The sequence below is a fragment of the Equus przewalskii genome, chromosome 4 (assembly GCF_037783145.1).
Source record: "Equus przewalskii isolate Varuska chromosome 4, EquPr2, whole genome shotgun sequence".
NCBI classification, from domain to species: Eukaryota; Metazoa; Chordata; class Mammalia; order Perissodactyla; family Equidae; genus Equus; species Equus przewalskii.
Genome location: NC_091834.1, coordinates 64,603,091 through 64,620,720, shown reverse-complemented (window position 1 = coordinate 64,620,720; position 17,630 = coordinate 64,603,091). Strand labels below are relative to the sequence as shown.

General features: G+C 38.7%; 1 protein-coding gene across 1 annotated transcript in view; it reads right to left on the bottom strand.

Moving 5' to 3' along the window:
• Positions 1 to 17,630, bottom strand: part of NPSR1 (neuropeptide S receptor 1) — a 152,789-nt gene that overhangs the window by 112,246 nt on the left and 22,913 nt on the right. Inside the window, exon 2 of the mRNA XM_008535273.2 lies at positions 13,035 to 13,167. Coding sequence (XP_008533495.2) covers positions 13,035 to 13,167 — 133 coding nt within the window. The remainder of the gene's footprint in view (positions 1 to 13,034; positions 13,168 to 17,630) is intronic.

Here is a 17,630-nt window from a genome sequence, read left to right as displayed (position 1 = left end):
ATATTCAATGGAGACAAGATAGTCTTTTCAATAAATTGTGCTGGGAAAACTGGATAATCACATGCAGAAAGATGAAACTGATATCTTACACTACTCACAAAAAACTTGAAATGGATTAAAGACAAATGTAAAGCTTGAAATCCTAAAACTCCTAAAGAATATATAGGGAAAAAGCTCCTTGATACTGGTCTTGGCAATAATTTCATGGATACGACACCCAAAGCACAAAGCTGCAAAAGCAAAAATAAAGCAGTGGGACTACATCAAACCAAAAACCTTCTGAACAACAAAAGAAATGATCAACAAAATGAAAAGGCAACCTCCGGAATGGGAGAAAATATTTGTAAACCATCTATCTGGTAAGGGTTAAGATCCAAAATATATAAGGAACTCATACAACTCAATAGCCGAAAAAGAAATAATCCATTTAAATTATGGGCATAGGACCCGAATAGAAGTTTTCCAAAGAAAATATTCAAATGGCCAACAGGTACAGGAAAGGTGGTCAGCATCACTAATCATCAGAGAAATGCAAATCAAAATCAAAATAAGATACAACCTCACACATGCTAGAATGGCTATCATCAAAAAGACAAGAAACAGCAAGTGTTAGTAAGGTATGGAGAAAAGGGAATCCTTATTCTTGTACGTTGTTGGTAAAAGTATAAATTGGTAGAGCTGCTATAGAAAACAGTATAGAGTTTCCTCAAAAAACTAAAAATACCTGAAATTTATATGATGTTTTATACCAATTTTACTTCAATTAAAAAAATTAAAAATAGAACTACCGTATCATCCAGTAATTCCACTCCTGGGTATATAGCTGAAGGAATTGAAATCTCAATCTTTAAGAGATACCTGCACCCATGTTCAGTGCAGCATTATATACAATAGCCAAGACGTGGAAACAAAAGTGTCCATGAGTGGATGAATGGATAAAGAATGTATACACACACACACACACACACAATGGAATATTATTCAGCCATAACAAAGAAGGAGATCCTGCCATTTGTGACAATGTAGATGAATCTTGAGGGTATTACACTAAGTGAGATCAGTCAAACAGAGAAAGACAAATACTGTATGATCTCACTTGCATGTGGAATCTAAAAAAACCAAACTCGTAGATACAGAGAACAGGTTGGTGGTTGCCAGAGGTGGGGGTTGGGGGATGGGGGGAATGAGTGAAGGTGGTCAAAGGGTACAAACTTCCAGGTATAAGATGGATGCATTCCGGGGATGTAACGTATGACACGGTGACGATAATCAACTATATTGATAGTCAACTATATTGATAGACTATATTGATAGTCAACAATACTGTATTGTATGTTTGAAAGTTGCTAAGAGAGTATATTTTTAAAAGTTCTTAACACACAAATTTTAACAATGAGAGATGATGTGTGCCAACTAAACTTATTACGGTAATCATTTCACAAAATATACATGTATCAAATTATTCCTTTGTACACCTTGAACTTACACATGTTATCTGTCAATTTTATCTCAACAAAGCTGAAAAAAAATGAGTGAGCAGAATTAAAATAAGTAAATGAATTGAGTATGAGACTCAAGAATTAAGGAAAAAAAATGAATGAAATCAGCATAGGAAAGTAGTAGTGAACTCCACATGTGGCTTTGGACACCTCAGCACTCCTGGTCTCACCTCCTTGCTGAACTTCTCAATTTTCTCTTCTGTCAGATAATTAGCAGGAGGGTTTCGAGGGTGGAGAATTCCTGAGTTCATTAGCAAATTGTTCTCCAGAAAATGCTTTGAGGCAAAGCTAATTTCCTTTAGCAAAATGAGAAGATTTGGGCCTATCAGAAGAAGGAAATTATTTGAATGTGTGCCAAAAAATATGTTTTCTATCTTTCCTTTGTGGAACACGCAACAGGAGTTGCTCTCATTAGCTCCCGTTCTTTATTGCATTTGAATAAAACAGACAAATCAGTCTTGAAGATGAGAAATGACTAATAAATTTTAATTGGCACTTTAGCTCATAGAATATAAACAGGCATTAAATTCATACAGAAAATTGTTAGAATGGAAGTGCTAAAAACTGCAGAATGTGCAGCTTCAAGATTTTCTGGTTTCCTTCCATTCTCAAGACTAATCCTACAGCCAAAATTCCTAATGGAATATATAAAGAAGAATTAGTTAAGATTGTTTTGAAGGAATCAGAAATGTGGAGAAGGGGAAAGTGAGTTAAAACATACAGACGCAAAATTAAAACACTTCTCCATTCAAATATTCTGGTAAGTGATGTGTTCTTTGTTTTCACAAATACATGAGTGCTGCTATAGTTACTGTGGGAAAAAAAAAGACAAATCAGGTGTGGATTCTTCTCTGACACACTGGCTAGGGTGGAAGAAAAATGCTTCTTTTTAAAATAAGCCAATTATACTTGAGTAGGTGTGTAAGTATCATTAGCAGATGAAGACAGAATCTCTGCCCTCAAGGAACTGGGGATGATTCTAGAGCTATTGCAAACCAATAAGGCTTTTGTTTTCAGGGACTTTTTTAAACAAGACTCCTTGTGGATCTATGTTGATGGCTTCTAGAGAATTGTCTTATGACATTTTCCATCATCTTTTACCACTGAGTGACCCCAAAGATATCGGTCAATTTGAAAGTCACCAAAGTGTCTTTCTTTAATGCAGTAAGTCAGCTTCTATAAACTTTCCTAGATAAATAATAAATTCTTACGAGATTTAATTGTGAGAATACTCAAGGCAGAATTGCTGATAATAGCCAAAATTGGGGGAGGTGTGGGAAATGTAAATAGTCAACAATGGGAGATTATCCACTTAAAGGGCAATCACTCAGTGGGTTACTGCCATGTATGGAGGGCATGCCAAGTGCTGGCTGCTAAGATAAGAGGTCAGAAGAGAGCATGGCACTCTGGAGGAAGCATTCTCAAAGCAGGGGAATGGGTGGTCAAACAGAGATTCATTGTCTAAACTTCTCAGTTCTGAATGGAGATTAGAGTATGGAAGACAAGCTATGCCAGAGACTGCTACCTACCTCTATTCTCTCATTCTTCCTTAGGAAAAGAAATCTGACATTTTCTGGCCAATGGGCCCATGTTAAAAACAAAGAAGCAAACAAATAGCTTTTTCTTCAGTAAGAGATGGCAGATGAAATGCAAGCAAAAGTTAACGGGTGGGAGTTCTGGGAATTCCACTTAAAAAGAGGACAGATAGCTGGCATGGGCCCCTCTTGTCTATCCTCTCCTCTTCCTTCCTGTTCACTAGAATTTGTGAATGATGGCAGGAGTTCTTGCAGCCATCTGGAACCAAGGGCCATCTGTACCAGGAGCTGACCTTGGGGATGAAAGTCCTTTAATAGAGCAGCAATATAGAGCAGCCTGGCTCCCCAACAATAAGGAAGCAGGATATGAGCCCTGGACTGCCTATCTGTAAAATTCTTTACATTAGTTCAAAATAAATCCTTATAAACTTAAGCCACCATTATCTAGATTTCACGGATGTGTGGCTGAATAGAATTCCAACTGATTTCACCAAGTAAATAAATAAAAGACCAAATAGAAGTCAAAATGTTCCTCAGTGAATCACTCATGTCTCCTGGTCTAAAAGTAGGAGGCTGTTGTCAAGAGGTGGAACTTGACAGGAAATATTGTTTAATGAAGGGCATTAGTGTTGCTTTACCCAATAACAACTGTTAGTGCTTATTTTTCTCCCTCAGAAGAGTCAGTTATAATGTCTCTGTAGTGTTCCAAATATTTGTGTCACTGATGATGTCAGTTAAATCTGATGATTTAAGAATATGTTTATATGAAAAAGGTTTAGTTATCCCTCAAAGCAACACTTGAGAGACAAAGACACACCTGAGCAAAGTACATTGTCCTGAATAAAAGAGCAAATGAGCTGAGAGCGGCAATGAACTTCAGGCCTTTTGGAGAACTTTCTTCAGCAAGTGACTGAAGGATTTTAAATTAGTCATTTCATTCATTTCAATTCGATGAATGAAACAACTACAATGGTAACATTAACAACTAGCGTTTATTGAACAATTACTCTGTGCCTCACACTGTATTGGGCACATCATAGATAGGATCTCATTTAATCCTCTCCACATCTCTGGGAGGTATCCCACTTTTTGGATTAGGAAACTGATATTCAGAGAAATTAACTCACTTTTCCAAAGCCACAGACCTAGGGAGTAGAATTGTGAGATTCAAACCCAAGTTTGAATAACCTAAAACACTGGCGAAGCAAAATATTCATTCAAAGTGATGTTTGTGGAAATTTTTGTGTATTTTAAAGAGTGATTTTGTACACTAGTTGATAGAAGAATAGATACTTTGAAAATATTCTGTCTTCATTCAGAGTGTTGACTAAATTAGAAAACTAAAAATGTTGCCAGAGCTGGCTCTTTCCCAAATTTGGAACTATTAAATTTTGTTTGCCTTTATGTAACTCCCGATGCCTCCCCAAAGGATTTGAAGTGGAAAAGTCTGAAATGGGCGCAATTTGTCTTCAATGGCGTTGCCGCCTCCCCACCCCTTGCTGTCTGTTCCCTCCAGGACCCTCCCTTTCTAAGAATTTCATTCACTGGGAAGCAACAAACAAAGTGAAGCACGAGGTCTGTTTTTGGAGTACTTTCACTTTAACAGCCTTCAAAGAAGTGGTTCTCCAGTGACAGACATTTCAGCTAACGTCAACAGGTTTGAGAGGCATTGGGATGGGGCAGAAGGACTTCTTGCTGTCCTGTCCTGCATGTGGAGTTGTCCACTAGTAAGGCAATCCTGGCACCCACTGTGCAGGCTACAAATTCAGCCAACTGGGGTCAGCTACAGATATTTTTAAACTGAATCATAGCACTTTCAAACATCCTTTGAGGTTTATATTCAGCTCTCACATCCTCGTATCCTAGTTACTCTTATGCTCTAGCTTGGTCAGTACCACTCATTTATTAAATATGTTGGCGCCAAACTCTCACTTTTGCTTCCTCTAACCAGGTTTCCATTATCCTGAGGTGGTTCAGTGTACCCATGGATCACCCACCCTACACATTGGCCCCTTGGGAAGGTGCACCCAATCATGATTAAAATCTCAAGACTGGGAGAAAGACTGCCTGGGTTTTAATTTCTGGTCCACCATGCACTGCAAGGTCTGAATCTCTTTGAGTCTTAATTTCCAAGTCTGTAAAAAGGGGATTATGGCAGGGCTAGGTCATAGAACTATGGAGAGGATTAAATGAGATAATCTACATAAAGCGTTTAACATGGAGGCTGATACATAATAAGCATTTAACAAAATTTAGCTTCCATTATTGTGGCCCCATTTGCTAATGACTTTCCTGCCACTTCACTTTAGCTCCTCAGTACAATGGATACAACAAACTATACCATCTCTGCAACACTCACCTGAGAATATCTTGCTTCTTGAGTGCATCTTCACTTCCTTCCACCTCTTTGCTCAGGTGCTCTGACTAAAGTCACCTTAAGACTTTGTGGAGACCTCTCATCCTTAACCCTCCACTGTGTTTATGTCTTTCTGACCTGCCCTACTTTCATTTCTTTCTACAGACATAGTCTTTTTGGTCCAACACTTCTATCACCCTCTTGACAACAAGTTTAACTTCCTTGCTCTCTTGTGTTCCTCTCTTACAGGCAAAACCTGGCCATGGATTAATTTAAGTATTTGTTTTGTCACTTCTTATACCTTAATGCTTTTGCAGTAATCCACATAAAAGGTGGTGGTGGACTGAACAAAGCTAGCAGGACAGAGGATGTGCTCAAGTAAAGCCTGAACATCTTTGCAAGGCCTATGAAGCTCCCATTTACCACTTCCTCTTATTTCTTACTACTATCTTTCTTCATCCAGGGTCTCCATCCCCCCATGCTGTGTTCCACCCATTCTGAGCCATTTGTAATTCTCTGTTGCACCTAGCTTTTTCCCTCTGTTATGGACTGAATAGTTGTGTCCCACCAAAATTCATATGTTGAAGCCCTAATCCCCAGTGACTGTATTTGAATGTAGGTCCTTTACCAAAGCAATTAATGTTGTGAGGTCATAAGGGTAGGGTTTTGATCTGGTAGGATTAGTGCACATGTCAGAAGAGACAGCATAGAGCTTCTCTCTCCATGTGCAGGCACGAGGATAGGCCATGTGAGGACATAGCGAGAAGGCAGCCCTCTGAAAGCCAGGAAGAGAGCTCTCACCAGAACCCAACCAGGCTGGCACTCCTCTGATCTCAGACTTCCAGCCTCCAGAACTGTGGGAGAATAAATTTCTGGTGTTTAAGCCACTTTGTCTACAGTATTTGTTATGACAGTTTGTGCAGACTAAGACATCCTCTTCTTAATGCCAAGAGGAAAACCTATACTATTATAGCTATATTTATGCAAATGTATTGGCATTGCAGGGACACACTAATCATAGCAGCATCTTTATGTGAGAGCAACTCATTCATGCTGAGTTTAAGCCATCAGCCTCTGTTATAACATCAGTGTTTTATAGGGCCAGTGTTTCGTCACCATTTTTTCCTCATATAGAGAACCAATACATGGTTCTCTGATAGAAGAGTTTCAGTGATAAGCAGGTATGAGTATGTGTTGATCTTGACTTTTCTTCTTAATCTAAGTGGTCATCTGATAATCATGAAGACCTCAGGTTATATAGGTTGCACTTGATATCATTAGGAAATTTCTTTTATGTTTTCACTCACATTGTTAGTGTTCCTGCAGCACATAATGGTTCAGTTTTTTAAAAAACATTATAACAAAAGAAACTGGAGAAGAAAGCCCTAACATAGCATCTTCTTTTTTGTCTTTTTCTTTAAAGACTGGCACCTGAGCTAACATCTGTTGCCAATCTTCTTCTTCTTCCCTTTTTTTCCTCTTTTCCCCAAAGTCCCACAGTACATAGTTGTATATTCTAGTTGCAGGTTCCTCTGGCTGTGTTGTGTGGGACGCTGCCTCAGCTCGGCTTGATGAGTGGTGCCATGTCCACATCCAGGATCCAGACCAGCGAAACCCTGGGCTGCCGAAGCAGAGCGCATGGACTTAACCACTCAGCCAAAGGACTGGCCCCAACATAGCATCTTCTTTGAGATGGATTTTAAAACTTTGAGACAAATGAATGAATTTTAAAACTTTGTCAAACACGTGATTTGCCTAAACCATTATAAATGTCGAGCTCCCCACGTTGCCCTCACTCTCCCCAACCCCACCCAAAAAGCTTAATGTTCTACTCACAAACTGAAGGTTGGATTCATACTTTTAGGGGTGGGCTAGAATTTTATAAGGGCACAAGCTTTTCAAATTCTGATTTAAACATTTTATATATCAGCAGTTGTAAACCAGTGGCCCTTAGGCCAGATTTGGCCTGTAGGTGTGGTTTTTTTGATCAGCACAGTGTTTGACAAAAATTGAGTTTGAATGCCCTTAGGTGCAGCATTCATTCTCCAGTTCACCTGAGTCTCCATCTCTGCTCGTCTCTTCCCCAGGCTCTTTCACACATTTGCATTAACTGCTCGACTCCTGAAGGCAATTGAGATTGCGACCCCTGCTCTATATTGAAATGATGTGCTTTATAAATAACTTTTTATTGAAATAAACTGTATAAAGTGCACAAATAATAAGTATATAATTTGATGAATTATCACAAAGGGAACATATCCATGTAACTATGATCACGGTGAATAAATAGAACATTACTAGTGCTAGAAGTCCTCCTGTCTTCATTTGTGCTCCCACCAAAGCAAATGCTGACACACATGGCTACAGTGATTCCAAGAAGCACAGTGAAAATTTAAATTTTTGATATATGTATACAACTGCATCAGCTTTCTTTTAGTTTGTGTTTCTCAGTTTATTATTTTTTCATCCTTTTACTTTACTATCCTTTTACTTTCCTTTTATTTTAATGTTTCTTTATCCTTATATTTAAGGTATATATCTTTTATAAGAGATTAAAGTAGACATTTTTAAATCTAGTCTGACAATCTTGTTATTTTATTTGCAGTATTTAGTCCCTTTACAATTATTGCAATTACTGATATATTTGAAGATAAATGTACAAGCTTATTTGTGTTTCCTGTTCTAATAATTGTAGTATTTTTCTCTCTCCTTTCTTAACTTCTTTTAGATTATACATAACCCATGTATACTATACATAAATTTATATATGTTTGTGTATTTTAAATATTTCATTTTACATCTCCTTTAGATTGCTGGTAATATACTTTTTTATAATTTGAAGGGTTATCCTAAAGATTTCAACACACTTCCCTGACTTTTTTTTTTTTTAGGTCCTGAAGTGTTATTGCAATAGGTACTTTAGAAATGCACGTATACCCCAAATCATTTAGTATAGGGGAAAACGCAAGTGAATGCATTCAGAGCACTTAAATAAAAATCATGAAATAGGGTCTGTTATCTGAAGTGAAAGGGACTGAGAGTAGAACAAAAAAGCTAATCAATAGAGACTGTTTGGTGTGGTTTGGAGAAAGAGGAAAGGATAGGAGTAAACTACTCTTATGGTGACTCATTACTTCAATAATAGCTTTTTAGAATTATTGGGAAGAAAACAAGAAATCTGCGAAAATTATAAAATGTTCTTTTAATCATATGGAGAAGTTTTAAATAATCAAATATTTTGAAATCAGATAGATTTTCTCTTTGGTTACTTACTAGATGGCACCTGAATTTTATAGATTTTGTTGGGTCCTTGACTTATTAGTATCTAATATAAATTAGTGCTTTTACTATATCCAAGACAATCCAAGGACTTCAAACTCTTTAACTCCCCAAGTCCCTTTTTTTGTTCCATTGCTATCATGTATATTTTTTCTTTCTGTTTTAAATTTTATATTATGAAAAATTGCAAATATATGTAAGAGTAGAGAAAATAGTATAAGAAGAATAAAGAAACTCCACTACTTATCAATTTTTTGGGGTATCTATGTATACCCAACTCTGCACTCAAATTATTTGGAAGCAAATCCAAGACATGTTTTTACGTTACCTGTAAACATGTTGTATGTATCCCTAAAAGATAAGGATTCTTTTTTAAACATAAAATACACCATGAGTTAACATAACTTCCAATTCAAATTCAAGATTATGTAGAGTTTACTTAGTCTCATAATTTTCATGTGTTTTAATTCACTTTGTATTTGTTTGATTGTTTGCTTTTTAGTCCTGCTTACCTTTATGGTACTTTGTGAATCTATGGTTTGATGTCTTTCAAGAAGTTTCGGAAAATTGATGGTCACTATATCTTCAAATATTGTTTCTTCCCACTCTGTCTTATCTTGTTCTGGGAATCCTTTTCACTGTGCCCATACGTTTCTCATTTTCTTTCTGTATTTACATTCTCCATGCTTCAATTTGATTATTTTTTTATGACCTATCTTCCAGTTTAATAATTTCTCTTTAGCTATGTTTAATTTGTTACTAAACCCATCTATTGTATTTTATATTAATAGCTTTGGTTATTTTACATATTTTACTCTTAAATTTTCTGTTTGCTTATTTTCTATGACATTTAATCCTTCATCCTATCTCTCAACTTCTTAAACAGATTAGTAACAGTAGTAAACTACGTGTCTGATAACTCCAATAGCTGAACCTCTTGAGCAACTCTTTTTATTGTCTATTTTCTCCTTGTTTTTAGTCAATTATAGCCTTTTTGCATCCTCAGTTATTTGTTAAAAGTGATGAACATTATGCATGAAATATTATGGGTAATTTGATGTTATTGATGATGTTATCTTCATCCATAGAGGATTTACTTTTGTTCTTGGCAGAAGTTTGAGTAAGTGCAGAGGTAGGTCATGTTACTCCAGTTCAGGGTTTGAGCTGTATTTCAGTCTTTGTGAGGGCTGATCTATTTTCAGTTCACTCTTTTTTTTTTTAAAGATTTTATTTTTTTCCTTTTTCTCCCCAAAGCCCCCCAGTATATAGTTGTATATTCTTCGTTGTGGGTCCTTCTAGTTGTGGCATGTGGGACGCTGCCTCAGTGTGGTCTGATGAGCAGTGCCATGTCTGTACCCAGGATTCAAACCAACGAAACACTGGGCCGCCTGCAGCGGAGCGTGCAAACTTAACCACTTGGCCACAGGGCCAGCCCTATTTTCAGTTTACTCTTACTTTTAAGTTGTAGCTTTTCAGCAGTCCCAATAGAAACCATGGGGTATTTATGAAAGCCCCTACACTTTGGCAGAGCAATTTTTGCCCAATCAGTCCAGTAAGGCTGACAAAAGTTCTAGTCAGCTCTTAAGCTCCCACCCTCTGCTTTTAAATCAGCTAACGTCTTAAGAGGAATAGTGGTGCCAAATATTGGACTTACATCTCAGGGTTCCCTGCTCTATGGCATCTTGGCTTCTAAAGTCTTTGCTGTCTTGGTAGCTCTGTGATACATTCTAATAAATGTTTACACTTGTCCAGATTTTCTAATTGTTGTAGGTAGGAGTATTATTCTTAAACGAACAAGTTCAAAATTTTTGAAAGCTGAAGATCACATAATATATTCTTGAACTATCATTATGTATCTTACAGTTATATACAATTCAGACTACTTTATTTTTATCCATGACATATGTAAGTACATAAGTAAGTATAAACATGAATGTGTATGTTTGTTTCTCTATTTTTGTAGCTGGCTCCAGGGTTCTTTTTTAGGGAGGAACTTCCTTTGTTAAAAAAAAATGCCTGATTTTTTTGTTCTTTTGGAAGATGTAATATCCCCAAGGTCGTGGTTTGAAAAGAATAGGAGAAAAAACTCCTTGGCATATAATAAATAGGTATTTCTAGGAGAGAGAAAGTAGAAAAATGAAAATAAGACACAAGCCTAAAGCAAGGTAAATCAAGAAATTTCTGGTGGCAGCTGAAAGTTTTGAAACTATATAATATTTAATTTTAATATATTTGCTTTGCTGTAATGCAATCTCCCTCTGTTGCCTGAAACATTTAGTAAAGTCTTTTAAACATAGAAAGTCATGTTTCTGTGGATCATTTTAAAGAAAATAAAAGGGAGCTGAATGCCTTCTTAGGGTCAGTATGGATTTAAAAAAAAAAAAAAGACTAACTAGGGAAAGTGAGATGGCCGTGAAAGAGAGCAGTTGAGTGGAGTTAGGGAGTAAGAAGCAGAAGTGATGAGTAAGAATATAAAGTCCAGAAAATCGGAACAAATCTTGGGGAGCTCATTAACATGGAATAGGGGTCTCGAATCAAATTTATATAAATCTCAAAGAATAGGATCCTTCAGTTGATAGCTGAATAACCTTAATATACATACTGAAGACTCAGATAAATATTCTCAGCTTTCTTACCAAAGGATCTGAGACCATCGTGAAAGGTATATGGAGGAAATTTTCATATCTTAAATAATAACTTAGCTTTCTCGGCAAAACTTTCCTCTCCAAGAATTCTTATCTTGAAATGCTCCTGGTCTGACCTCTTGAGTTTTTCCAGAGGAAATTAGCAAATAAAAAACAGACTAGGTAGAACAATCATCAGAAGTTAAGCCCAGGTCAATATGGCAGACTATGGATTTGAATAGAACACACAACTTTTCTCTTTGATAATAGATGGTAAAATTTCAGTTATTCATTTAATGATTATTTTTGACAATACTTTAAATTTCATGCTGATCTCCTTGCCATCTCTAAATTCTTACACTCTAATGGAACACATAGTTCCATAAAATGTGGGCTGCAATTGAGGAAATATAACGAAAGTAAATTATTACACCCTCATCGAGGGATTTCTCATCTTAGCGTTAGCTGGATAATCCTAATTACTCTTTACTCCTACAATCATAGCAGTGAGAAATGGGGCTCCTGCTTACAGGATAGCCTAGAGTTTTACCCATCATAAGTTGCACTTTTTAGCTCAGGTTCCTCTTACCATCTCTATGTTTCTCAAGGGTGCCTTTATTTTTCATCCTGGTCACTGTAACTCAGACAGATGGGATTTCTACACTTTGTTTGAGAAAGAAGTAGGGGAATTTCAGGCTATCAACAATGTACGGCTAAGGTTCTCTTGTAAGTTACAGTGTAATATTGTGACCCAAGACTAAATTCCCAAGAACTCTCCACTGCCATTACCGCAACTGAGAGTACAGCACAGGTTGAAATGTACCAAACAACCCTTTCTGACAGTCATCTACCATTGATTCTTGTTAGCACTTAACACTTTGAAACAATTTTTTGCATTTGCCTTACAGTCTGACCCAAATTGAACTCATGTGATTGCCATCTTGTTCCTAGAACTCAGGACACCAAGCCTGTCTCAGGCTGGACTCTCTGGGAATCCCATATGCCCACTCTCTTCTCTGGCCTGTGCAACATGACTCTCCCTGGTTATGTTATCCTTTTGAATGTGGGCCCTATCTATTTGGACTCTACCCATCTCTGTGGGTTTCTTTCTTTCACAGATCATTTTTTTAGCTTAAGAATGTATCACCATTGCCCCTCTAGGTGTGATGCATTCGCACTTTGACTGTACTGGCCATTCCCAAAATCCACATTTTGGCATCTTGATCCTGGATATTATCTCATGTCCTTATACTATGCCCAGTAGTGGTGTCACACATCACTTACATTTAAAAAGCAATGCCCACAGACTCAAATCTGCAAAACACTTGAGACTTGACATTTAGTATTGAATAAAGATAATGCTGGTCCATTTTCTGGGATATATTCCTTAAGCTCATAACATAGTATGATATACTAATACTACCTTAGTGAACTAGGGAGGCTTCTGTGTATAGAAAGCGTGAAACCTTATAGAACCCTTTCGTGGCACTGATGATGGTACTTTCAAGTCTGTGTATACTGAGTTATTTTAATAATGGAATCTTATGGATATTTAAATGTGTTAAATTTCCTGGAAGAAAAATTCAAACATGGGATTTATATCCCTATAGAATTTACTCCCACATTTGCTGATGCCTTTGGACTGATAAGATACCATTTCTAGTGGTAAAATAATTGGAAGTGAGGAGCCATAGCAATTTTACACACAGCCTCCTCCTCTCCCACCTGCGTAGTTACTTACCTGTGATGGCCAGCTGGGTCACAAAGAAGGTCATTCTCGACTTCCTCTTCCTCCTCCATATGGAGAACAGCACGATGGAGTTTCCAACAATGGTGAAAACAAAGAGGACCCACAGAGTTATCAGCTGCTCAGTCTGTAAGAAACAAAGCAACACAAAACCGGTGCCCCAGTGAGGGCCAGGGTACTTTATAGAATGCAAGGCTCAGGGTTGTTGCTGGAATGTCTTCCGCCTGTTCTCCTATCCCCATCCGTCAAAGCTCTCTCTCAAGAGAACAAAGACACAGTGGTCCTTATTTGCACTGATAGCAGTATAAATTGATGCTAACTTAAAAAACAATCTATTTGGAATATATGTCGAGACAAAAATATATATGTATATATGCCTTGACCAAGCAATTTTAAGTCCATGTGAAAGAATTCAATGTATGAATAAAGAACACTACAATCAGAAAGATGTGCATATTTATTGTAAGAAGAAATTGGAAATTGTTTAAAGATAACAGGATAGTTAAGTAAATAAGGCACTTCAATTCAGTGAACTATTGTGTAGCTATTAACGATGACAGCCGTGAAGATTATGTAGTAACATTAAAAATGCTTATAATGGTAGGTGGAGAAACATGATAAAATTGCATATTGGGTATGATTACAACGCTGCAAAATTATACACGTAGGTAAAAGACTGCAGTAGACTGAAATGTTAAGAGTGGTTATTTTAGGGTAATGTGATTATGGGTTATCTTACTCTTTTTTCCTTTGGCAGAATTTTATAATATAGCAATATTAAAGTTCCACTGAATAATGTATAGTTAGTAAAAACAAACAAACAAAAAAATCAGGAATGCTACTCATTTAATATTCCAAGTCCTTCCTAAAATTTTTTTCGTGATTCCTTCAAACAGAGCTTTTCATCTGTTTAAAGTCCATCGCCCAGAATAAGCAGAGGGCCAGGGCTCTGGGATAGACTGGACAGAGGAGCAGGGTAGGGCTGGGCCCTGAGTGAAGAGTGTGGGGCCAAGGCGATCCAGAAGTGAGCCTGAAATCAAAAGCCAAGAGGCATCAACCCAAAAGGTCTGGGAAGAATTCTGGTCAGAATGCAGAAGTCTAAGACAGAAATCTGAGAGCTGCTTCTGTTTCGAGGAGAAGATCAGAAGAGCCTGAAGAAACCCCTGTGGTGGTAAAATTGTATGTCTCAGCTTGGCCAGGCTAGAGAGCGCAGCTGTTTGACCAATGCTAGTGCAAGACGTTGCTGTGAAAATATTCTGTGGATGTGAGCAACATCTACAATCACTTGACTTTGAGTAAAGCAGATTACCCTCCATAATATGGGTGGGTCTCATCCAATGAGTTGTGAGCCTTCAGAGCAAAAACTGAGATTTCCTAGAGAAGAAGGAATTCTTCCTCAAGAATTCCTTGAGTAACATAAGAATCGTGGCTGAATTTCCAGTCTGCTGCCCCCTTTATGGATGTCAGACTTGCCAGCCGCCACAAGCACGTAAGCAATTTCCTCAAAATAAGTCCTTCTCTCTCTGCGTTCCTATATACACCTGTTGGTTCTGTTTTCTGTGCAGAACCCTGACTAATACACTCCCTGAGTGTCTGAGGCATCGGGGCAGCATTTTTTCTTAAAGTAAATTAATTTTATATTATACAATAACAGATGAATAATTCTTCTTTAGGAAGTCTAACAATTCAGATAAATCTCAATTCCCTTCATCACTCTCCATCTTGATCAACTCCCCTCTCCCAGAAGGTAAACATCATTTTGAGTACATTGTATATCCTTCCAATCCTTTGAAAAATACTTTATAAACACCCCCCCCCACACACACACACACTGACATACACACACACACATACATATCCATAGCAAATATATAGTAGTTTTTGTGTGGATATTAGTTTGATATTTACTATACTCTACACATTGTGGAACTTGCTTTTTAAGTCAGTTGGAGGAATGACTAAATAAAAGATGGTACTTTCATACTTTCAATGGAATACAATATTTCAATTAAAAGAAATGGATTAAACGTACTGGAAATACGTTGAAGACGTAGGGAAGCATATGGACTGACGGAGAAGAGGGAGCTGATAAGCGTACTGAGTCAGCCCAGATTTTCTTAGCATCTAATTCTCCCTGACCATAACATGACTGGGATTCCCTTGCATTGCCAGGTGGAAGCCTGAACCTGCTCTCTTGGGTTCCAGAGCTAGGGGCAGTGTCTCACAGTTGCTCCTCCAGCCCGTATCCTTCCAGAAGTCCAGCTGGAGCTAGCATCTCCATGAGTCCTGCACTTTATCAAGCTGATATTTAGGTTCTCCTTCTCAGATTTACAGATGGGTTCCTGAGGCCCTGGGTGGAGGTCAGGGCCTTGGAACTGCCTAGTGGTGGAAGTTGAGGAGGATGGGCATTGTGGCGGTGCTGGGGGGAGGGTGGGTACACAAGTGGAGTGGGAGGACCACAGAGTTGACAATCTCTGCTACTTTGAAGGGCACAGGTGGCAGATACCTCAACTCCAGCATGCTTATGTTATCTCCCCTTTGGAGAGTGGGGTCTTTGCCCAAGACCAGGCCATGTACTTTTTCTCAAGTGCTTTTCTGAGCAGGAGGAGCGTATTCTTCTGGATGATTCATTTCTCTAGAGGTCTAGATATGGGTGGCATTGAGAAAGCATCAGGAATGGAAACTAATTATTATAAAAAGAGCTATTGTGGGTGGACTGAGGGAATGAGTTTTTCTAAGAGAATTCTCTCCTTTGAGATTGATGGACAGTTACGCCATCAGGAGCGGATCCAGCAGGGGAGGCCTTTGATGGACTAGATTGTGGTTTCTCATTCAGCAGCTGGTGTGTAGGTGGTTGGCCATAAATGAGTGGTTTGAACTTGCAGGGCCTACCTTTTAAACTTGTAGAGCAATTTGGGGACCAATGTTAGAAACTAGATGGCTTGGAATTCTCTGTCAGCAGGAGGTCTTGCTGACACTATGATGCTGATAGATCATGCAGTTGAGGGCTGGGGTGCGGGATGAGCCATCCATGTCCCCAACATAGTCCTAATATAGTCTGCCCTCAGAGAAGATGATGGTGTCCTGGAAGGTGTTTATGGTTCAGGAAAAGATGAAGGAGAGCCTAGAGCAGGTGGTGTGACAGGTGTGGGCGTGCAAAGTCCTTTCAAGCCCTGCTGAGAATGCAAATGAGAGATTTTCTAAGATTTTCTCCTGTTTCTTTCAGGAAATCTGTTTCATAGGAAGAAGCATTTCGATGCTTTTAAGTAATTTCTTTTCTTCGAATTACAGAACACTGTATTGTGTCCAGCAAATTTTCTCAGCCTGGGTGATGGTAGGGGTGGTTCATTTCCACACCTGTACTGTACCAAGTTGACCTCTGTTGAACTCTTTCAGCCTCAGATGAAGAAAGAAGGAAAAAGAATGCTTCTAATATTTCTTTGCCAGACCAGAAATACAGATCTCCGTGGGGAGTGGGGAGAGAGAAAATTCTGGAAGCAGATAATGGAGGCATGCTACTCTGCCGGTGATGGTAGGGTGTCAGGAAGGTAGTGGATACAGGGCTAGTGGATACAGCCTCCTTCCTGAGAGTCTGTCCTTACCAGCACCATCTAAGGCCCTGCCCAGTTGCCCACATTCCTTCTACTGGGAGAAAGCAGTTGGTCGCCCATCTCGGCCATCAGGTCAGCAACATTCAGTGAACTTCCCACAGAAATCTGCCACAGTCTGAGCTTTTGATCGCTTCCTGTAGTGTAATTCCCCCGGGGCCAGCCTCCCCTGCACTGATTCTCTGGGGAGACTCTTACTTCATGTGAGAGAGTAAATGAGTCAGTCTGCCCTGCCCTCAGAACGTCTAAACCTGATAGAGATTCCTCCAATTTTCCATCAACCTTCCCTATTTTCTACTTCTGACACGAGATTTTTTTCCAACTAAAATTACACTCTGAAGGCCTTTTGGATGAGAATTAGAGGACAAAAATTAATCAAGTGAATTCTGGGTAATTTTGAACTAACGTGGGTCCACGTTTTTTCCAGAATATCTCTCTCTGCATGCTCCCCTTTCTTCACTTAACCAACTGCCTGTGGTTAGTATGATTAGGTCATGTTTCCAGAAAAACAACCCGGAAGTGGGTAAATGGTCTGCTTTTTTCATGGCGAGCTGGTGATTATGCTGCTGGCACCAAAGGTCAGATTTCCAGAAATCACATTTCTCTCCAGGGGAGGAGATCTCTGGCCTCCCAGTGGGCATGGATGGGCTGTTTTCTTTGTCTTTGTACTGCACAATCCTGACCCAGGCGTCCAATCTCTTCCAAGTAAGCTTGGGGCTCAGATCTGCTCTGCTGGGAAGCACAGCGTGACAAACACTGCAAATCAAATATCCTGGCTAGATGTATCAGTGAGTTCAAAGTCAGGCCTCAGGAGGGCTGGCATAGCTGGTGCTGGCTTGGCTGAACCTTTATGTTAGGAGCTTGCCCAAACTGTGCTTTGGGCTGGTAGACACAAGGCGCTCTGTAAATAGGTCAGGGTCTATTCTCTTTGGGATTAGATGATGGCTATGAGGTAGGCTGAGCAAATCCCATGACTTCAGGC